General features: G+C 47.6%; 1 protein-coding gene across 1 annotated transcript in view; it reads left to right on the top strand.

Moving 5' to 3' along the window:
• KAZN (kazrin, periplakin interacting protein) overlaps positions 1 to 23,110 on the top strand; it is a 1,028,616-nt gene that overhangs the window by 991,751 nt on the left and 13,755 nt on the right. The window contains exons 11-13 of the mRNA XM_055582647.1: positions 11,115 to 11,320; positions 11,696 to 11,814; positions 21,860 to 22,091. Of these exons, the coding sequence (XP_055438622.1) occupies positions 11,115 to 11,320; positions 11,696 to 11,814; positions 21,860 to 22,091 (557 nt within the window). The remainder of the gene's footprint in view (positions 1 to 11,114; positions 11,321 to 11,695; positions 11,815 to 21,859; positions 22,092 to 23,110) is intronic.

Raw genomic sequence — 23,110 nt, 5'->3', positions numbered from 1 at the left:
CAGAGCTTCAAAAACTGATTTCCAACCCATGTCCAGTGGCATCATGTGGGCAACTGAAATTGGCCACAGTGGGCATATTTACATCACAGAGATGGGCAAACATGTGCTATAAACCAAAGCGCTTTTTAAAAATATGAGAGCTGCTTGTTACACATTTACCAGCACAACACTAACTTGGGCCCTTACTAGGAACCAGGGATACCCAGGGAGCAGACCGGGCTCAGCTCCTGTCCTTGTGGAGTTGATATCTAGTGGGAAGTCAGACACTCTTCAAACAATTCAGTTCAGTTCAGTAGTTCAGTCATGTCCAACTCTTTGTGACCCCATGAATTGCAGCACGCCAGGCCTCCCTGTCCGTCACCAACTCCCGGAATTTACCCAAACTCATGTCCATTGAGTCGGTGATGCCATCCGGCCATCTCATCCTCTGTTGTCCCCTTCTTCTTCTGCCCCCAATCCCTCCCAGCATCAGGGTCTTTTCCAATGAGTCAACTCTTCGCATAAGGTGGCCAAAGTATTGGAGTTTCAGCTTCAGCATCAGTCCTTCCAATGAACACCCAGGACTGATCTCCTTTAGGATGGACTGGTTGTATTTCCTTCAAACAATTACATAACTGTTAATGAACTTCAGCTCTGAGAAGTGTAGGCTCAGTGTCTGGGATAATGAGAGCTTGTGTGAGCATAAGTGTGGGCCGGGAGCCATGGAGGGGGTGTGTGTTTCAGGGGGTGACTGGCCTAGGCTAGGTGACCTGGAAGAGGTAACATTTAAATAGGGCCCTGACGGCTTTGTAGGAGTTCAGGCAGATTAGACAACAACAGATCACCTTTAGGGCAGAGAGGGCAGCAGGCACAGCCAGTTAGGGATGAGGACTAGGAGAGGCAGGACTGAGGAAGTATTCCTTAAAAGCCCAGGGAGGGGTGAGAGACTGAGGAGAAGCTGATCAAGTTGGCAAGGGTGGACCACACAGAGCGCTGTTATGTAAGGAACTTGGGTTTTATCCAGGCAGCTGGTGAAGGGTGTTGAGCAGAAGAGATCCCTGGGTAGATTCAAATTAAAAACAAAATTATATTGTTCCCTCCTTTCCTATAGCTTTGGGGTTTACCGCCGCTAATGGCATTAAGCATCACCATGAACCAGGCCTGGGTAATAAAGAGATGGATAGGTTTGCCCACTGATTTAGGGATTTCCTTTGGGCAGGGCAGGTGAACAGACCCATGCACGTGGTGCCAGCAGAACATGAAGAGTTCTGGGTGGACAGTGCCCATCGCAGGAGGGATGTCCACTTGGGCAGTGAGGGGAAAGGCAGACTCTGAAGGACCTCCATCTACAAAACCACTAAATCTGAAACAAAACAAATATGTATTGTAACACATCACCGGCCTCATCAACAGTAAGGAAAATTCCTGAGGCACTTCCATCCGAAAACAAAAGGCCGTGATCTAATACCAGGACCAGAGCAGAGAGTGATAACCAAACACAAACACTGGGGCTTGTCCTAAGGACAGATGCTGACATCAGGACCAGTGACAGGGGAGTAAGCCTCGTTGCTATTCAGTCGCTAAGTCTCGTCCAGTGCTTTGTGACCCCATGGACTGCAGCACGCCAAGCTCCTCTGTCCTCCACTAACTCCTGGAATTTGCTCAAATTTATGTCCATGGAGTCAGTGATGCTATCTAACCATCTCGTCCTCTGTGGCCCCCTTCTTCCTTGGGATGTGGCAAAATGAAGCATCAGAACATGCAACTCTTATCCTCCTAGGGCCTCTGACAGGGAGTGAAGTGGTCCCTGCTCCCAGGTGTCATCCCCACTCCCTATCTCATCCCCGCCCCAGCAGAAGCAATGTCTATCCTCTCTGGAGGAAAACATTGCTATTTAGAAGCCAGAGATTCCCATAAGATCAAATATGAGTTCATGCATGAGAGTCAGCAGAAAGATTAATAAACAGCAATCTGGACCCTCTAAGCCCTTTCAGACACAGTAATTATCAACACCAAATACATGGTAATGTGCAGGCAATATTTAAGATTAAATACTTTAGGATATTTAAGGAAATCTAAAAAATCATAGACCTGAACAAACAACATGAGACTATCTGGGAAGACCAGGCAAAGTTAAAAGAGAACCAAATATAAATTTTAGAAATTTAAAAATATATATAGTTGGTAACATTAAAAAAAAAAAAAGGATGGACTCAACAGCAGACTAAATAGCTGAAGAGAGACTATTAAACATGGAAAATAAGTCTAAAGAAATTACCCAAATGCAATACAGAGAGAGAAGTTGATGAAACCCATAAAGGAGAAATCTGGTCTGTAGCAATAGCCACCAGCCACATACAGCCATGTAAACTTATATTTGAATCAATTAAAATTAAGTTTATAAGTCAGTTCCCCAGTTGCACTAGCCACATGTTAAGTGCTCATAGCCACATGTGGTTGACAGCTGTCATACTGGACAGTGTACATGGCAGGCAGACCTCAAAGATGTCATGGATTGGGTTCCAGACCATCATAGTAAAGTGAATACCACAATAAAGCAAGTCACATGAATTTTTTGGTTTCCCAGTGCATATAAAAGTTATGCTTACATTGTACTGTTTCCTATTAACTGTGCAATACCATTCTGTCTAAAAAAAAAAAAAACAGTGTATATACCTTAATTTATAAATACTTCATTGCTAAAAAATGCTAACCATCATCTGAGCCTTCAGCAAGTGGTAATCTTTTTGCAATAGTAACATCAAGGATCACTGAGCATAACAAATGTAATAATGAAAATGTTCGAAATATCAAGGGAATTGCCAAAATTTGACAGAGATATGAAGTGAGAAAATGTTGGAAAAATGGTGCCAATAGACTTGCTTGACACAGGATTGCCACAATCCTTCAATTTGCAAAAAATGCAATATTTGTAAAGTGTAATAAGGCAAGATATGCCTATATGCAACATTTCCATCATCAGAGAAAGTTCTGTTGGACAGACTAGGTTGTAAGATAGGGAAGAAAGTCCAATCCCAGAAGGAGAGCAAACAGAATGGAGAAGAGAAAGAAGTAATGGTTGAGGGATTTCCTTAGAGGTCCAGTGGTTAAGACTTCACCTTCCAATACCAGTAGCGTAGGTTCAATCCCTTGTTGGGGAACTAAGATCCCACATGCCTTGCAGCCAAAAAAAAAAAAAAGAAAGCAATATTATAACAAATTCAATAAAGACTTTAAAAATGGTCTTTAAAAAAGAACTGTAATAGTCTGTAAAAAGACTCTAAAAATGGTCTTTTTTACAATAAAACAAATCATAAAAAAATAATGGTTGAGAATATTCAAAAACGAACCCACTGATGCAGGAAACACAATTTACATAAACCAGGATGGATGAAAAGAAATCCACATCTAGCCACATCATAGTGAAACTGAACAAAAAAGACAAAGAGAAAATCTGAAGAGTAGCTAACAAAAGAACAATCAAACTGGAGCTGACTTCTCTTTAGCAAAAAGGAGACAGATAGTCGAGTAATGTCTTCCAAGTGCAAAGGAAAAAACTGTCAATCTAAAACTGTGTACCCAGCAGAACTCTTTAGTAACAAGGGTGACATATAGACTTTTTTCATATAAACAAAAGTCGTAAGAGCTTACCAACAAAAAACTCTTTATGGAGGAACTTTTAAAACATGCTCTTCATAAATATGAATATAACTCTTCCTAGAAGTGAGGTCTGAGACATAAGAAGGAATGATGAACAAAGAAACTGGTAAGCATGTAGGTAAATTATTTTAAGCAAATATTACCAATACAAATTAATCATGATGACAGCGTCTAAAGTGTGTGTGTGTGTGTGTGTGTGTGTGTGTGTGCTCGGTCATGTCTGATTCTTTGAGACCCCATGGACTGTAGCCTGCCAGGCACCTTTGTCCATGGGATTTTCCAGGCAAGAATTCTGGAGTAGGGTGCCACTCCCTTCTCCAAGGGATCTTCCTGACCCAGGGATTGAACCCAAGCCTCTTGGTCTGCACTTGCAGGCAGATTCTTTACCACTAGTGCCACCTGGGAAACCCATAATGTCTAAATTAGAGTTGTTCTTGTTTGTTTGTTTTTTTTAAGAATGGAATTAAAATATTGGACATGGTAGTATAAGTCAGGAAGAATGATCAGAATTAATATATTTTTTAATAACTCTTACTATTTAGGAGAAGGCAGTAAGATATTGATCAATCCTAGGCTTTATTATAAAGTTAAATATACACAGTATTTTAGAAGGTTCTAGAACATCCATATACATCAGAATCTCCTGGAGGCCTGTTAAAACACGGATCACTGGCTCCCACCCTCAGAATTTCTGTTCCAGGAGATCTGGGGTGGGTTTCTAGATTTTTCGTTTCTAACAAATTCCCAGGTGTTGCTGCCACAACTGGCCCAGGCACCACACTTCAAGAACGACTGAACCCAAAACAGTAGTTTTGGAAATAGGGTGCTTAACTTCCAAACCAACAGAGGGGTGTAAAATGAAATGAGAAAACAAAAGTTTTCCATCCAGACCAGCTTTGCCCAGTAAAAATATAATGTCAACCACATTAACATTATGTGGTTTTAGATTTTTCTGGTTCAGTTCAGTTCAGTTGCTCAGTCGTGTCTGACTCTTTGCAACCTCATGAATCGCAGCATGCCTGGCCTCCCTGTCCATCACCAACTCCCGGAGTTCACCCAAACTCACGTCCATCGAGTCGGTGATGCCATCCAGCCATCTCATCCTCTGTCGTCCCCTTCTCCTTCTGCCCCCAATCCCTCCCAGCATCAGAGTCTTTTCCAATGAGTTAACTCTTCGCATGAGGTGGCCAAAGTATTGGAGTTTCAGCTTTAGCATCAGTCCTTCCAAAGAACACCCAGGGCTGATCTCCTTTAGGATGGACTGGTTGGATCTCCTTGCAGTCCAAGGGACTCTCAAGAGTCTTCTCCAACACCACAGTTCAAAAGCATCAATTCTTCAGCACTCAGCTTTCTTTACAGTCCAACTCTCACATCCATACATGACCACTGGAAAAACCACAGCCTTGACTAGACGGACCTTTGTTGGCAAAGTAATGTCTCTGCTTTTCAATATGCTATCTAGGTTGGTCATAACTTTCCTTCCAAGGAGTAAGCATCTTTTAATTTCATGGCTGCAGTCACCATCTGCAGTGATTTTGGAGCCCAAAAAAATAGAGTCTGACACTGTTTCCACTGTTTCCCCATCTATTTCCCATGAACTGATGGGACCAGATGCCATGATCTTAGTTTTCTGAATGTTGAGCTTTAAGCCAACTTTTTCACTCTCCTCTTTCACTTTCATCAAGAGACTTTTTAGTTCCTCTTCACTTTCTGCCATAAGATAGATATGTTAAAAAAGTAAAAAGAAACTGGTAAAATGAGTCTTCGTAATGTATTTTATTGAACTCAATATACCCCAAATATTATCATTTCAATATGTGATCAATTTTTAAAAGTATTAATGAGACACTTTATTTATTTATTTTTTTTTTTTGGTATAAAGTCTTCAAAATTCAGGGTGTATTTTACACTATCAACACTTCTCAATGTGGACTGACCACCCTGCGGGTACCCAACAGCCACACATGGTTTGTGGCTACAGCCCTGGACAGAGCGGGTCTAGGCTGTAAGGGACGAGAGCCTGCAGAGGACAGAGGCCACACAGTCACTAAGTGCCCACAATATGCCAGACTCCAGGGTGAGCACTTTGTCCACATCAAATATCATCTCCTTTCGTCCCCACATAGGCCTGTGAGATTAGCGTTAGTATCACCCCAGATGGGGAATAGCAAGGCTGAGAAAACTTAGAACATTTCCCCAGGATCATCTGGCTGGCAAGTAGCAGAGCTGGGCTTAAAAGCCAGGTCTCTCATAGTCAATTGCCAACGTCGGAACCTCAGGGTTTCTATACAGGATTTTCTGTAACAGTTCAGTTCAGTTCAGTTCAGTTGCTCAGTCGTGTCCAACTTTGTGACCCCGTGAACCACAGCATGCCAGGCCTCCCTGTCCATCACCAACTCCCAGAGTCCACCCAAACCCATGTCCATTGAGTCAATGATGCCATCCAACCATCTCATCCTCTGTTGTCTCCTTCTCCTTCTGCCTTCAATCTTTCCCAGCATCAGGGTCTTTTCCAATGAGTCAGCTCTTCGCATCAGGTGGCCAAAGTATTGGGGTTTCAGCCTCAACATCAGTCCTACCAATGAACACCCAGGCCAGATAGTAAATATCTTAGCCTTTTGGGACCAATCTGTCACAACCATTCAGCTCTGCTCTGGTAACAAGACAGCATGCATGCATGCTCAATCATGTCCAACTCTTTGCAACCCCGTGGACTGTAGCCCACCAGGCTCCTCTGTTCATGGGATTATCCACGCAAGAATACTAGAATGAGTTGCCATTTCCTCCTCCAGGGGATCTTCCCAACCCAGGGACTGAACCTGTGTCTCCTGCATCGGCAGGTGGATTCTTTACCACTGAGCCACCTGGGAAGCCCCAGTAGAACAGCAGCCTTAGACAATGTGTAAACAAATGAGCGTGGCTCTGTCCCAATAGCATTTCATGTAGGGAAGCAGGTAGAGGGCAGGGTCTGGCCTTTGGGCTGTAGTCTGCAACCCCTGTGCTAGGCTAACACAACTGGGCCTCTAGAGGCCCAGGTTCAGGGAGACCTCAATGACTAATTGCTGATGTTCTGTGGTATGTGTATGTGTACAGAGTGCTTGGAAGGATGAGACCCTCTCTTTCCAGAACCACCATGGCCCTCCCAATGTTCAGAAGGATCCAGAATGGCTATGTTTTGGTGGCACCTCCTCAGACTCTGCCAGAGGCTCGGCCAGCCCCTCTAACTCTGTAGCCTCCGCTTAGCTCCTGGCTATAAACATGAGTTACTCCCATTCTCAGGGCTGAGGCAGAGGGGAAATAAAGGCCAGGATTGATGGAATCCCAGACATAAAATCTGGCACCATAATGCCTGCATTTTGGAAATTGCCTTTAATTAATGGTTTATGGCCACAAAGGTTCCCTCCCCCCACCCTTCATCCTTCTGTAGCATCTTCTCCCTGGTGATCAGTCCTGGGGATGGGAACAGGGAGGGGGTGAAAGAGGAGAGCTAGTGAATAGCTGGTTTTTCAGAAACCAAAATGTGTGGTTTTGCTTATATGAACCCAGCTTGGCCTCTGGCATTCCTCAAGCCTGGACTCCATAAATAATGTGAATTGAAAAGCCAGCTCCCTGCACAGGCCTGAGGCTTGTTATCTACAGAATTGCCCACACACACGCACAAAAACACATCAAGCTCAGGAAAATACACACTTACAAGTGTGTATACACACACATATACATACACACACACCGGAAATTTGCTTTTTTATTTTTTTGGTCCACTTATCAGTCTCTCCTTCTTCCTGTTTATCTTGCTGTCTTTGTGTTCCGTGGCACTATTTCTTTCCTGAAGTTCTGCTCTTTGAGTCTCTCTTCCGTTCTCTCTCCTGTCTTTCCCCTTCCCATGCCCTTTGATCTCCCCTACTTGGGGACACGTAGCCAAGCTACACAAACACACCCCCAGCTGCCCACCTTGGCAGAGAATCCACAAATCCTCCCCTCCCATCACAGACACCCCTGCCCCTCCCACCTGGACCAGGCTTGACTCTAACCAGGACAATGAACTTCTGCTCAGGTGCAAGAAGTTCAATTAGGTTCCCTCCCTAAGCACCTGAGCTGAACTCAAACCACATTTCATCCCAGGAATACAAGGGGATGGAGGCAACTCTGCCAAATTCTAGGTGTAGCCAAAAAAATTGCCCAAACCCCAGGGTAGAGGCTCTTTATTACCAATAATAGCCACCTTGACTGAGTGTCTACTATGGCTTCATATTCAGAATATATAATAGTCATGTTAACCTAAGAGGTAGATATTCTTATTATTCTCATTTTATAGGTGGGAAAACTGAGGCTTCAAGAAGTAAAGGAATTTGCTTAAAGCCAAAGTCTGTTAAACTCCAAAGCCTAGTCTCTTCCCACATGCTCAGTCACTTCAGTCTTGTCTGACTTATTGCGACTCTGTGGATTGTAGCCCTCCAGGCTCCTCAGTCCATGGGATTTCCTAGGCAAGAATACTGGAGTGGGTTGTCATGCCCTCCTCCAGGGGACCTTCTTGACCCAGGGATTGAACCCATGTCTCCTGTGTCTCCTGCATTGCAGGTGGATTCTTTACCCCTGAGCCACTGGGGAAGCCTCAGTCTCTTCCCACAGGGCTGGTCCAAAGAGACAACATGGGTTGTGTCTTGGGATCTGGGATTACCAGACTCAGCCACATATGGTCTCTCATCTCCCCAGAAACATGTAACAGAGACATGACTCCAATATGGGAATAAGGCAGAGGTTCTCAAGTCTAGCCAACAGGCGGACACACTGTTCGGATGCCAGTGGTCAGCAGCTGTACACCCAACCAGAGAGGCTTCCCTGCCAGTCAAGCCTGTCCTTGGGGGCCCAGCTCTAGCAGTGGAGGGAGGGGAACACCTAGGCTGAGGCCCCTAGCCAGGCAAGGACTTGGAGCCTCCCAGGCAGGGCTGCAGAGGCAGCTGCTGTTTCTGCATTCCCTGGCGCCATGGCAACAAGAGTGCTCAAATTGGTGACCCACAGAGTCTGTACCATCTGCTGTTTTCGGGGCTGGGGGTTGCAGGGTCACCTTCTGTCTGCCTGAGAAAGGAAATATAGTAATGTGGCAATGACCTCTCACCCTTGTCTATGCAGTGTAGAAAGGCCCCTTCAGCCCCACTGTCACTGAGTCCGCAGAGCAGCCCAGGGGTGGAGGCAGGCAGCAGAGAGCAGTATCACGACAATGTGCAGAGAAGGACACTGAGGCACGAGGCACCATCTCTGCCCACCCTGTGTTAGGTCGTTCTGCCTGGCGCCCTGCTGGACCAGCCCGGCATCTTTCAGGCCAGGTGGCTGTGGGCCCCGAAGGGCTCTTAGCTGGGTAGTTAGGTGTTGGGAAGAAAGGTTTCAGTGGAGCTGGGACGAGGCAGGTGGGTATGGTCACCAAGCTGCAGTTCCCCAAGAGTCGTCCAAGGCATTTCAATGGAGGGAGGCAAGTGACTGAGGGAAAGGGCTTCATACAAACTCAGTGACTTGAAGAAGTAAGGTCTTTAGTCTGTGGGGTTTGTTTTTTTTTTCAATTTCAAAAATAATATAGCCAATGCAGAAAACTTGGAAAACAGAAAAATATGCACACACATTCTGGCACACTCACAAGTTCATGACACACACACACACATGTTCACACACAAATATCATCCCTTTCCAGAGATAAAGACTTTTAGCATTTAACCATCTAATACAATGTAATATATGACATATATGTATATATTATATAGATACAATTATTAGGATTCCCTGGTGGTTCAGACGGTAAAGAATCTGCCTGCCATGCAGGAAACCTGGGTTCAGTCCCTGTGTACAGAAGATCCCCTGGAGATGGGAATGGCAACCCACTCCAGTATTCTTGCCTGGAGAATTCCATGGACAGAGAAGCCTGGCAGGCTACAATCCATGGGGCTGCAAAAAGTCAGACACGACTCAGCGACTAACACATGTATTATATGCACATTATATATATTATCATACATATTTTAGCATGGTTGGGATTATGTTGTACCTGCTATCTTGTACTGTGCTTTTTCATTTTGCAATAGATTGTGCACATTTTCTCATATAAAATATATTCCCATGACAGGTTTTTCAATGAACTGCCTATATGCTGACATACAAATGAAGTATCATTCATTCAGATTAAACTTTCATCCATAACCATTTATACTGCTTCCTAGTTTTTAAATGTTTCTATTTTTTTCATTATAAATTTATATATGTTTATTATGGAACTTTAATGATACTTAGAGGTACAGCAGGAGGGAAATAACCTCATACAAACTCAGTAACTGTAACACTTTTGTGCTTTTCACACCGATTGTTTTACTATTTGTCTGATTTTATGGCTATGTAATTTTTACCTTGTTATAATGGTGTATAATATACAATATAGGGTCCTTTCAAATCAGGCTTATTTTTTAATATTTGTCATTTCTCACAGTATTGAGTTTATCCATTTGGGTTTTCACTTAACCATGCTTTGGAAAAAGATTCTTTTCCCTTCTCTGTTAACTCCTCACCACCTGAACTTGGTATATTTATCAAGTGTTGATGCAGCTGACTGTGGATTGAGGAATGGGGCTGAAAAATGCTGGTAGAAAGACATTTTTGCCTGTGAGGGCCACTCCGGAAACACATTTCAGTGTGTACAGGAATAGAGCTGGTGCTCCATTTATCCTAAAAATATGAATCACCCAGTTGCCCAAAAATGACTGTCTCTGTGTTGTGTACAGTAGTGAAAAATGAGGGATGACCAGGCCCACCGACAGGAGGCAGGTGAAATAGATTGTGAAGCATCCATTCCACGAATCCTGTGTGGTCAAAAGATATTACAGGTCACTGCTGAGAAGGAGGCATGTCCTCCATGGTGTAAATGAGAACAGCATACTACAAAACAGGATGGACCATGTAAATGTGGGCATCTGTGTGTGTTTGTAAGAGTGGGCATTTTTTGTGTTGCTTTTTTTTTTCCCCCCCAGTGGCTATAATACTGTTTATTTTTTATGAGGATATGTAGTCAGATTAAGCACAGATTAATAATGCCAGTTTGTTCTTTTCAAAGCAAAGCAAAAGCCCTGTAGACTTTTTATTTATTTATTTACTTTTTAATTGGAGGAAGTGTAGGCATCTGTGGATCTCAAAGAATATTTAACTAAATACCAGCAGCTGCTATCTCCGGGTAGCGTGGGTTTGGGGGTGATTCTCTGTTTTATTTTTATTCTTTCTTGGATTTTTAATTCTTTAAATTTTTTTCCTTTTAGAGGGCATAGGTTACTAGTGTATTGGGGGAGGGGCAGCATAACAAAACAAAAGCCATTTTGATTCTGAAAAGAAGAACCGTATAGGGTGGGGAAGACATGGGGGGGGTTACTCAGAGGGGGCAGCCTGCCCCCTGCCTGCCCCTCACCCCACTCCCCAGCACGGCCCTGTGTGCTTGTGTGTTGCAGACTCCGACAGCCAGTGCAGCCCCACGCGGCAGAGCCTCAGCCTGTCGGAGGGCGAGGAGCAAATGGACCGGCTGCAGCAGGTGGAGCTGGTCAGGACCACGCCCATGTCCCACTGGAAGGCGGGTACCGTCCAGGCCTGGCTAGAGGTAGTCATGGCCATGCCCATGTACGTCAAGGCCTGCGCGGAGAACGTCAAGAGTGGGAAGGTAGGACCCCCGTGGGGATTCTCCCCTCACCCCACCCCACACACCAGAGTTACAGGAGCTGGCTGAACCGGATTCATGCTCCAGTGACTCCAGTAAATCACTGTCTCTCCAACAAGGTTCATAGCTCTTCTGATCCTCAGCTCCTCATCTTTAAAATAGGACTAATTTTCCCTTATCTGGCTGGAGGGAGGCAGGGCTGGACTTGAGCACCTTTTCAGTCCATTCGGGGATTCCACCGCCTCCCGTAGCAGCAGCCCTCTGGCGAGGCGCCTGCAGAGCTCTTCCCATTGCTCTGCCCGGAACGCCGGGAGGGATTCCTTGGGTCCCCGCTCCCACGCCTCCCTTCGGCGCTCAATCCCCATCTCCCGGGCGCAGGTGCTGCTGAGCCTGAGCGACGAAGACCTGGAGCTTGGCCTAGGCGTGTGTAGCTCGCTACACCGGCGCAAGCTCCGGCTGGCCATCGAGGACTACCGCGACGCCGAGGCAGGCAGGAGGTAAGCCGGCGCCCTGGCCCGGGGGAGTTGAGAGATGAGCCGCCAGAGACCGCCTCAGGGTCACACGGGTGATGGGGCGGGCGCTGTGGGTGGGGCCAGGTGAGGAGTGCCAGGTCCTGGGACGCCACTGGGCGGCGCTCTGGGTGGGCCCTTCCTGTAGAGCCCCTCCCTGTAGAAAGCTGGAGAACAAACTCAGTGCAGCTCCAAGAGCCCTAGGATCGTTCCAGTGCGGGAGTCGGGGGTCTTCAGGCGCAACCCAGAACTCCTCTAGACTCCGAGGGTAGGCCAGTCCTGGTGGACCTGGGAAATTTGGCCAAGATGTTTGTTCTGCCTACTCCCACCTCAAAGCCCAGCTCTTAACATTCCAAGTAAGAGACAGCCTACAGGCTGCTGCTGCTGCTGCTGCTAAGTCGCTTCAGTCGTGTCCGACTCTGTGCGACCCCATAGACGGCAGCCCACCAGGCGCCCCGGTCCCTGGGATTCTCCAGGCAAGAATACTGGAGTAGGTTGCCATTTCCTTCTCCAATGCATGAAAGTGAAAAGTAAAAGTGAAGTCGCTCAGTCGTGTCCGACTCCCAGCGACCCCATGGACTGCAGCCTACCAGGCTCCTCCATCCATGGGATTTTCCAGGCAAGAGTCCTGGAGTGGGGTGCCATTGCCTTCTCCGAGGACGAAAAGAAATGGACCTGATTTGGGGCCAGGTTCAAGGGGGTGTTTGAGGGCCCGGAGGGAAGGGGCGTCCATCAGCAAGCACACCTGGGAAGGGCTGACCATCCGCCCATCAAGTGTGTCCCCAGCGAGGCCGTCCTCCCGTCCCCAGCTCCTGCCGGCCTCTCTTCTGACCTTTGTGAGCAGGACTTATTGGGGAGCCCCTCATTCACCAAGCAGCTCCAGGGAAAAGGAAAGGAGCCCCCTACCCAGTCCTCAGCGTGCAGAAGGGGAAGAAAACTAGCTGGTAAATCTGACACTTTCTGTTTTGCATAATTATCTCCTTCACTGGTTTCCCCATCATTTTTGTGCAGTTAATTAATCAAACCTGGTGGTGTGTGCTATTATTTGCAGAAGCAGCTTTGTGGATTAAAAATAAGAAGGGGCTGGGGGTAGGAAGGCAGGCTGGTTTAAAAGCCGGAAAAGCAAATTGCTGGGTGTCCTGGAGAATGATTCCGAGGTGGCAGGAAAAAAGAGATGAGACGGGATCTGAAACTCAGACAGTAATTCCCAGGAAAGCCAAGTAAGAAGGTCATGGCCCTTATCAGAATGTCTGGACCTTCCTAAAGGACATGGTGGGGAGGGGTGGAGGAGTGGGGAAATTGGGGGGCAGGGAGGAGGGAAGGGCAGGGCAGAGCTTGCGGTTCCGCTGAGCTTCCCCTCCTGAGTGTCCCACAAGCACCTCACATCCACCATAGACCCTTACCCAGTGTCTGCCCCCACTCCCCAAAAGCTTACCACTCTGGGTCACCCAAGCTGGAAACCCCACCCCCACCCCACCCCCTTCCATTCCCAGCACAGTCACTGTTACTTGAGCAGGGTGGTGCTGCCTGCCTCAGCCTTCAAAATTCAGGATCGCTGCCCAAGTTCCCCCCAAATCCAGTTGACCCCTGAGCCTCCCAGAGCCAGAAAAGGGTTGGAGTCAACTCATCAGCCAGATGTTAGTAGATTTTAAACATGTCTAAGAGCCCTAAGCGGAGAAGGCAATGGCACCCCACTCCAGTACTCTTGCCTGGAAAATCCCATGGATGGAGGAACCTGGTAGGCTGCAGTCCATGGGGTCACGAAGAGTCAGACACGACTGAGCGACTTCACCTTCACTTTTCACTTTCATGCATTGGAGAAGGAAATGGCAACCCACTCCAGTGTTCTTGCCGGGAGAATCCCAGGGACAGAGGAGCCTGGTGAGCCGCCGTCTGTGGGGTCACATAGAGTAGGACACGATTGAAGCGACTTAGCAGCAGCAGCAGCCACTATTCTTTCTGGAACACTGAATTCATCCTAGACCCTGTGCTAAGGTCTTTACCCTCTCTTACCTCTTTTAGTCCTGGAGGCAAGCAAGAGTAGCCCCATTTTATAGAGGAGGAAATTGGGGTGCAATGTCTCAGATCTAAGGGTGATGGAGCCAGAAAGGCCTCATATTTTTTATGCTGAATAATGACTCAGATGACTTCAAAAATCTGTGCCCAGACTCACATTTCAAGATCTGACCTGTTTCCTGTTTGGGGAGCATCAGTGTCAAATTTTATAAAATGTTTGAATTACTTTTAAAGTCATCCTGTTTTATTCACCTTCGGCACTTACAGTAGCTCATATCAACAGCTGGGCAAGTGTTGCCAAGCTGAGGCCCCATGGGGACAACTTTAATGAAAAGAGAACTGTTTGGAAGGGCAGGCGTGCATTAATTACCAGCATGCAGCTGGATATTGCTGATTATAAATGGACCTCTCAAATAGGTTAAGCAAGGTGCCTCCTCCAACCCTGCGCACCACATCCCGATGCACCACTGATTTGCCGAGCAGACCCTTCCTTCAGAGAGAAAAGAAGTCTTCTAGTCCCTATCAAAGCCCCAACAGCATATGATTCAGAGGCCACAAACTTCAGCCCCTTCCCTGGGCAAGAAACCAACAGCTGGGCCTGGCAAGGGTCCCTCTAAAGGGATGAGGCTGCAGCGGGTCACTCAAGCACCTTACCATCTTCAAAGGGAGCTTGTTTTGGCCAGAAGATTCCAGCTTGGGAGCTAGGTTTCGGGGACCCTCCTGGAAGACTGGAGCTGTCCCGCCCCCCCTTGCCTGGCCTTACTGTCTTCCTTGCGTGCACATTTATGTGCATGCGGCCACGTCAGTCATATCTGACTCTGTGCGACCCTATGGACTCTAGCCCACCAGGCTCCTCTGTCCATGGGATTTTCCAGGCAAGAATACTGGAGTGGATTGCCGTGCCCTCCTCCAGGGGATCTTCCTGACCCAGGGATTGAACCTGCATCTCTTATTCTAACCTGTGTTGGCAGGTGGCTTCTTTATCACTAGTGCCACCTGGGAAGCCCACTGGACTCTAAATCAGAAGCTCTGGGGCATTTGCCAGGTGGAGAGCCACATGCACCACCCCCAGTCCTGCCGTCCCGAAACTGATGGTCCAGTGGGCCACTGGCCTGCTGAGCAGCGATTACCCAGCATGACAGTGCAAGGGCTCCACAGAGACTGTGGGCACCAGGAAGGGTCCTGACCTAGCACAGGGGTCCTGAGGCTTTAGGGAGAACTGCATCTCAGCAGAGTCTCGCAGGAGTTAAGCAGGGGAAGAGGGTGGGATGGGAGGCCTGGAGGTGGGGAGGTCCTGGCTCTTTGGGGGCAGATTCAGAGGTTCTGGGAGGCTGAGGGGCAAGAGGAGGGGAGCAAAGCCAGGAGCCCACCTTCCTGCTCTCAGTCCGTCATCCGATGAAGTGTCTGCTGCTATGCATGCAGCATCAGACTGACTCAGCCTGGAGAACACAGTCCCTGTGCTCAGATAATTCATTTGTAAAGTTCCATGTATGATGGAACTCTGAAGGGAATTCTTAAGAGGCAGAGCAAACAGGTCAGGGAGCAAGCTCAGACAGCACACAGCCAGCCTCTGCAACATGGGAGCTGATGCCTAGGAGGGGAGGAGAGGGCCCAGGCGAGACTGGAAGAAAATGGGTGCCTGGGAGGCAGAGACCCCCACCATCTGAGGGCAAACTCAGTGCATCCCGGAAGTGCTCCCAGCTCCAGCCCGGTGGGAGGGGGAGCCTGCACCCTGTGAGGTCACCCCGAGGACTTCTGATTTTATCTCTGCAAAGGGGTGCCATGGGAGAGTTTCTTTGTTTTATTTAAATCTATTGTTCTTTTTTGCTCTTTTATGGACTTTTTAATTTTTGACCACCTTTGTGTGTGTGTGTGAGTGGGATAGGGATCTTAGTTCACTGACCAGGGGTTGAGCACATGCTGCGGTGGAAGCACAGAGTCCTCACCACTGGACCACCAGGGAATTCTGCTACTGACTTTTCATTAATTGAGTGTTGAACTATACTTCTTTTAATTATTGCTCTATAGTTTACAATATACACACTTCACTTAACACTATCTTCAAATAATATTATCCAACTTTGTGTGGAGTATAACATGCTTTTTTCCTTCTGCCATTGTGCTATCATTCACACACACACATATGTGCCATAATACATTGTTATTATTATTTTTTGAACTGGCCATTATCTTTGAAGATTAGCAAATAAGGAACATATTTACCAAGATAATTTACCATTTCTAATCTTCTTCAAAAAAAAGTTTTATTGTGGTAAAATACCCATAAAATGTACCACCTTAATCTTTTTTTAGAGTACAGTTCAGCAGTGTGACTTTACCAGCTTCCCTGGTGGCTCAGCTGGTAAAGAATCCACCTGCAATGCAGGAGACTCTGATTTGATTCCTGGGTCAGGAAGATCCGCTGGAGAAAGGATAGGCTACTGACTCCAGTATTCTTGGGCTTCCCTGTGGCTCGGCTGGTAAAAAATCCTCCTGCAATGTGGGAGGCCTGGGTTCAATCCCTGGGTTGGGAAGATCCCCTGGGGAAGGGAAAGGCTACCCACTCCAGTATTCTGGCTTGGAGAATTCCATGGACTAAGTCCATGGGGTCGCAAAGAGTCGGACACAACGGAGGGGCTTTCACTCACTCACTCAGCGGTGTTACGTACACTCACGTTGTTGTGCAGCCATGACCAGCATCCATTCCAGTAACTCTTCATCTTATAAAACTGAAACTCTTTCCCCATTAAACACTAATTCTCCACTCTCCTCTTCCCCAAGTAAGCCAACAACCATCACTCTACTGTTGAATCTGACTACCCTCAAGTTCCTCACATAGGTGGAGTCACACAGTACTTGTCTTTTTGTGACTGCTTATTTCATTATCATAATGTGCTCGAGATTCATCTGTGTGTAGTGTCAGCCTTTTTAAGGTTGAATACTGCTCCACTGGGGCTGAATACAAGCCCATTTTGCTTATCTGTTCATCCATCTATGGATACTTGAGTTGCTTCTACCTTTTAGCTCTTGTGAATAGTGCTGCTATGAGCACAGGGTGTGCTGATATATCTCTTCAAGGCCCAAATTTCAATCCTTTTGCATATACACTCAAAAGTGGAATTGCTGAAACATATGGTAATGGCAACCCACTCCAGTGTTCTTGCCTGGAGAATCCCAGGGACGGGGGAGCCGCCGTCTATGGGGTTGCACAGAGTCAGACATGACTGAAGCGACTTAGCAGCAGCAGCAGCAGCATGGTAATTCTATTTTTAATTTTCTGCAGAATCGTCATACTGTTTTCCCCAGCAACTGTGCCACTGGACGTCCTCACAAACAGTGCACAAGGGTTCCAATTTCTCCACATCCTTGCCAACACTTGTTTTCTTCAGTAGTGGCCATCCTAATGAGTATGAAGTGGTATTTTATCATAGTTTTGGTTTGCATTTCCCTAATGATTAGTGAAGGGCTTCCTAGGTGGCATAGTGGTAAAGAATACACCTGAGGTAACTCGGGTTCGGTCCCTGGGTCAGGATTATCCCCGGAGTAGGAAATGACAACCCTCTCAAATATTCTTACCTGGAAAATTCCATGGACAGGGAGCCTGGCAGGCTACAGTCCAATGGGTCACAGAGTCGGACATGACTGAGCATGCAAGCACACACACACACACACACACACACAGTGATCAGTGATACTGAGCATTTCCCATGAGCCTATTGGTCAACTTTATACCTTCTTTGCAGAAATGTCTCTTCGAGTCCTTTACCCATTTCTGAATCAGGTTGTTTGGTTTTTTTGTTGAGTTCTATTGCTCAGTCACTCAGTCGTGTCCAACTCTTTGTGAATCCATGGACTACAGCACTCCAGACTTCCCTGTCCTTCACCATCTCCTGGAGTTAGCCAAACTCATGTCCGGAGAAGTTGATGGCACCCCACTCCAGTACTCTTGCCTGCAAAACCCCATGGATGGAGGAGCCTGGTAGGCTGCAGTCCATGGGGTCGCTAAGAGTCGGACATGACTGAGCGACTTCACTTTCACTTTTCACTTTCATGCACTGGAGAAGGAAATGGCAACCCACTCCAGTGTTCTAGCCTGAAGAATCCCAGGGACAGGAGACCCTGGTGGGCTGCTATCTGTGGGGTCGCACAGAGTCGGACACAACTGATGCGACTTAGCAGCAGCAGCAACATGTCCATTGAGTCAGTGGTGCCATCGAGCCATCTCATCCTCTGTCCTTCTCCTCCTGATTTCAAGCTTTCCCAGCATCAGGGTCTTTTCCAATGAATCAGCCCTTCACATCAGGTGGCCAAAGTATTGGAGTATTGTTGAGGTTTAGGAATTCTCTTTATTCTTTTGTGTAGTCCAAATTGCCATGTGGTTATTATTAACATTTTCTTTCCTCCTGAAGAAATGCCTTTTACATTTCTTGTAGTTCATTCCTCTGATGATGAATTCTTTGAATTTTGCTTGTTTAAAAAAGTCTTTGTTTCTTCCCTCATTTCTAAAGACTTTATTTTTTAGAGCAGTTTTAGTTTCACAGCAAAATGGAGGGAAAGTTAGAGATTTCGAGTAAATCTCTTGCCCTCATACATGCATGGCCTCCCCCATTATCATCATCCCCCACCAGATGGAACATTTGCTTCAGCTGAACTGACACTGACACACCATTGTTACCCAAGGCCCATAGTTTACATTAGGGTTCACTCTCGGTGCCGTGTACTCTATGGATTTGGACAAACAGGTGGTAGAGTGCATCCATCATTACCACACAACACTGAATAGTTTCACCTCCCTAGAAATCCTCTGCGCTCCACCTATTCATCCCTCCCTCTCCCTCAAACCCTGGAAACCACTGATCTTTTTGCTGTCTCCATAGTTTTGCCTCTTCCAGAATGTCATACTGTTGGAATCATACCGTATGTAGCCTTTTCAGGTTGGCTTCTTTCACTTAGCAGTATGCATTGAAGGTTCCTCTGAGAGAGGGTTTTAAGTAGAGGGGTGACATGACCTGATGGATATATTTAAAAGGTCATCTGGCACCCACAGGGGAAATGGATTAGAAGGAGCAAGGGGGTGGGGGCAGTCAGGAGGCAGTTGCAGAAATCTATGCCAGAGGTGGCCATGGCTTGACCCCAGAAAAGGAGGCAAGGGGACAGACACACTGACCAGAGTGGTTGATAGATGGACAGGGTGGGGGAGGGGAGAGGCAGGGCAAGTGAGAGCCTGGAACTGGGAGACAGGACGGGCATTTCATCTGGAGCTTGTTAAGTTTGAGATGCCTGTGACAGCCAGGCGATGTCAAGAGGGCAGCCCATTAGGATCTCAGGCTCAGAAGAGGGAGGAGAGTTATGAATTGGGAGTGTCTGTTAACAGATGTGATCTGGAGCCCTAGAAATGGATGCCAGCCAGAGACTGGAGAGTGGGGGGGTGGAGAAAGGAAGGGGTGAGGAGGGAAGATGTGCCCATTATAAGGCAGCATCTACCCAGATACAGTCAATACACATCCTTGGAAGGAAGGAAGCAAGGAGCCGTGGAGGACACCAGCAGGAACAGTGGCACGATCCGCCAGCTCCACCCTGGGGAAGGGACTAGAGGGGCTCCAGAGGCATGGAGACCAGTGAGAGGGCGGAGTTCAGGGGAGAAATGACGGCACTTAGAGTGAGCAGAGGAGAGGAGAAGGGAGTCAGAGCAGGCGGAAAAGCCCACCCAGGTCTCCAGCTTGGCCAGTGGGGTGCTCTCCTCACAGTCTCCACTCCACCTCCCCGCGGGGAGTGGGTTTGGGGTGCTCCTTCTGCCAGCTGTGGGTGGCAGCGTCACTCTGTAGGCTCATCATTTCCATTTTACATCCAGATCCCTTCATGGTCCCCCAAGGTTCCCACTTAGGCAATGCACTTCACTGCCTGGCATTCAGCTCAGTTCAGTCACTCAGTTGTGTCCGACTCTGCGACCCCATGGACTGCAGCATGCCAGGCTTCCCTGTCCATCACCAGTTCCCAGAGCTTACTCAAACTCATGTCCATCGAGTCAGTGATGCCACCCAACCATCTCATCCTCCGTTGTCCCCTTCTCCTCCTGCCTTCAATCTTTCCCAGCATCAGGGTCTTTTCCAATCAGTCAGTTCTTCTAATCAGGTGGCCAAAGTATTGGAGTTTTAGCATCAGTCCTTCCAATGAATATTCAGAACTGATTTCCTTTAGGACTGACTGCTTGGATCTCCTTGCAGTCCAAGGGACGCTCAAGAGTTTTCTCCAACACCATAGCTCAAAAGCATCAATTCTTTGGCACTCAGCTTTCTTCATAGTCCAACTCTCACATCCATACATGACTACTGGAAAAACCATAGCTTTGACTAGATGGACCAATGTTGCCAACAACATTACTTTGTTGGCAAAGTAATGTCTCTGCTTTTTAATATGCTGTCTAGGTTGGTCACAGCTTTTCTTCCAAGGAGCAAGCGTCACTTAATTTCATGGCTGCAGTCACCATCTGCAGTGATTTTGGAGCCCAAAAAATAAAGTCTGTCACTGTTTCCATTGTTTCTCCATCTACTTGCCATGAAGTGATGGGACCAGATGCCATGATCTTAGTTTTCTCAATGTTGAGCTTTAAGCCAACTTTTTCACCCGCCTCTTTTATTTTCATCAAGAGGCTCTTTAGTTCTTCACTTTCTGCCATAAGAGTGGTGTCATCTGCATATCTGAGGTTATTGATATTTCTCCTGGCAATCTTGATTCCAGCTTGTGCTTCTCCAGCCCAGCATTTCGCATGATGTACTCTGTGTAGAAGTTAAATAAGCAGGGTGACAATATACAGCCTTGACGTACTCCTTTTCCTATTTGGAACCAGTCTGTTGTTCCATATCCAGGTCTAACCGTTGCTTCTTGACCTGCATACAGAGATTTCTCAGGAGGCAGGTCAGGTGGTCTGGTATTCCCATCTCTTTAAGAATTTTCCATAGGTTTTGTGATCCACACAGTCAAAGGTTTTGGCACAGTCAGTAAAGCGGAAATAGATGTTTTTCTGGAACTCTCTTGCTTTTTTGATGATCGAACGGATGTTGGCAATTTGATCTCTGGTTCCTCTGCCTTTTCTAAATCCAGCTTGAACATCTGGAAGCTCACGGTTCAGGTACTGTTGAAGCCTGGCATTACCTGAGGTCATTTTTTAAAGTCCTTCGGCAGGTGGGAGGCACTGTCCTCATTCCTTCATCGAGGCTGCCACCCTGTGGTGAACAGGGGAATAACAGCTGAGGAGACCATCCTCCTGTCCACTTGGGGAGTATTCCTTGTGCACTTACTACACACGCACACATTCGGCACTGAGCAAAGTTCAGTGTGGGATGCAGAAAATCTAAGATATGGTGGTGAGGAGAGGAGTTGGAATAAGCAAAACTTGGGGCTTAAATCTGATTCCAAGACGTGCCACTGTGACTCTGGGTGAAGTCCAAGGAGAGACTGGCCCCAGACAAGGTTCTCTGGGCCTCGGGGATTCTGCAGTGGCCTGGGGATGGGGGTGGGGGGGGCGGGGTTGGGAGGTACCCGGTCCCCAGAGGTGCTGCTTACTGCTGCATTCATTCCTGCGGCTCTGTCACTGTCCCTTCCCATTATCAGTGTGTCTGAATGTGGTCTTTCCTCTTCCTGTACCCTCTGTCTGTTGATTCTTTGTCATTCTTTGGGGCTCACGCCCTGCATCTTTCTCTCCCTCTGTCTCTGCCTCCCCTGTCTTTCTCTCCCTTCTGTGTCTCTGTCTCTCTCCTATGCGTCTGTCCCTCTCTCCCCATGTCTCTCCCTGTCTCCTCTTCTCTCTCCCCTGCGTCTGCCTCGCCCCCTTGCTGCCCTGTCTTTCTGTCTCTCCACTCCATCACTGTTCCTATCTATCTCTGTGACTTTCTTGGTCCCCCTCACCCTGTTATTTTGCTTCTCTCTCTGGTCATCTCTGCCCCATTTCTCCCTGTTTCTCTGTTTCTGCCACCTTTCCCCACCCATCCCTCTCTCCGGCTGTGTCTCTCCTCACCAGCCTGTCCAAAGCCGCTGACCTGGACCATCACTGGGTGGCCAAGGCCTGGCTCAACGACATCGGCCTGTCCCAGTACTCCCAGGCCTTCCAAAACCACCTGGTTGATGGGCGGATGCTGAACTCCCTGATGAAGCGGGACCTGGAGAAGCACCTGAATGTGTCCAAGAAGTTCCACCAGGTCAGCATCCTGCTGGGGATCGAGCTGCTGTACCAAGTGAACTTCAGCAGGGAGGTGAGAACCAGGGAGCAGGGCACCTTCTGCAGCCCTGCTTTCCCTTCTGGAATCCGCTGTCTGTCCATCCAACCATCTGCCCATTCACGCATCTCTCCATCCATCCATCCACCTGTCCATCATTCCATGCATCCACTCTCTGCCCATCCATGTATCGCTCCATCCACGCATCTCTCCATCCATCCATCCATCCATCCACCTTTCCATCAATCCACACATCTATCCCTTTCTTTCCCCTTCCCTCCTTTCAACAACTGCTTATTAGGGATGGACCAGACCCTGTGCTCAATTCAGAGGAAAAGGGAAACACTCATTTTCCAGGAACTCACTGTGTATCAGGGGCAACCACGAAGAAGCTTGTGGCCACAACATCATGGAAGGTTGTCCCAATGAGGGAAGCCCAGGGTTTTATGAAAATCCAGAGGAAAAGCTTTTAGAGGGACAAGAGAAGCCTTTCCAGCGATAGTGACAGCTAAACTGAAACCTGAAGGGAGGAATTCCGAGTATAGTCAATAGAAGGTATGAGGGGAAAAGCAACCTAGCAAGGGAATAGCATAGACTAAGACCCAGAAGATAGATCTGTGGCAGCAGAACTGAGAGTCCTGTGTGTTTCTGTGCTGGGTTTGAGGTGGAGGAGTGAATAGGGATGCTGACAGGTAACCAGGGGGCTGTGGGGCACATTGTAGAGTTTAGACTCTGAGTGCCCCTTGTTCTGATCGCTGCCAAGCCAGAGAGCACAGGGTGTCTGCTTCAGCTTCCCCAAACCTAGTACATCTCCCCAGCTACTCCCCCTCGGAAGGGGCCTGGGCTGTCGGGGCTGAGTGCAAAGGGCGTACTCTTCTCAGAGCACAAATAGTTCAGGATCAGGGGGAGAGGGATAGAAGAGGGAGCTTTTTGGCCTTCTCAAACACCCAAGCCAGAGCCGTGGGCACAGGAAGTGACGAGGACACAGGCCCTGGCCCCCTGTGAGCCCCAGTCAGGTACAGGAGGTGATGTGTGGGAAGAACATGACGGTGAAG

The sequence above is a fragment of the Bubalus kerabau genome, chromosome 5 (genome assembly GCF_029407905.1).
Source record: "Bubalus kerabau isolate K-KA32 ecotype Philippines breed swamp buffalo chromosome 5, PCC_UOA_SB_1v2, whole genome shotgun sequence".
In the NCBI taxonomy this organism is placed as follows: domain Eukaryota; kingdom Metazoa; phylum Chordata; class Mammalia; order Artiodactyla; family Bovidae; genus Bubalus; species Bubalus kerabau.
Note: the sequence above shows the minus strand (reverse complement) of the source record. Positions and strands in the feature narration are given on the sequence as shown.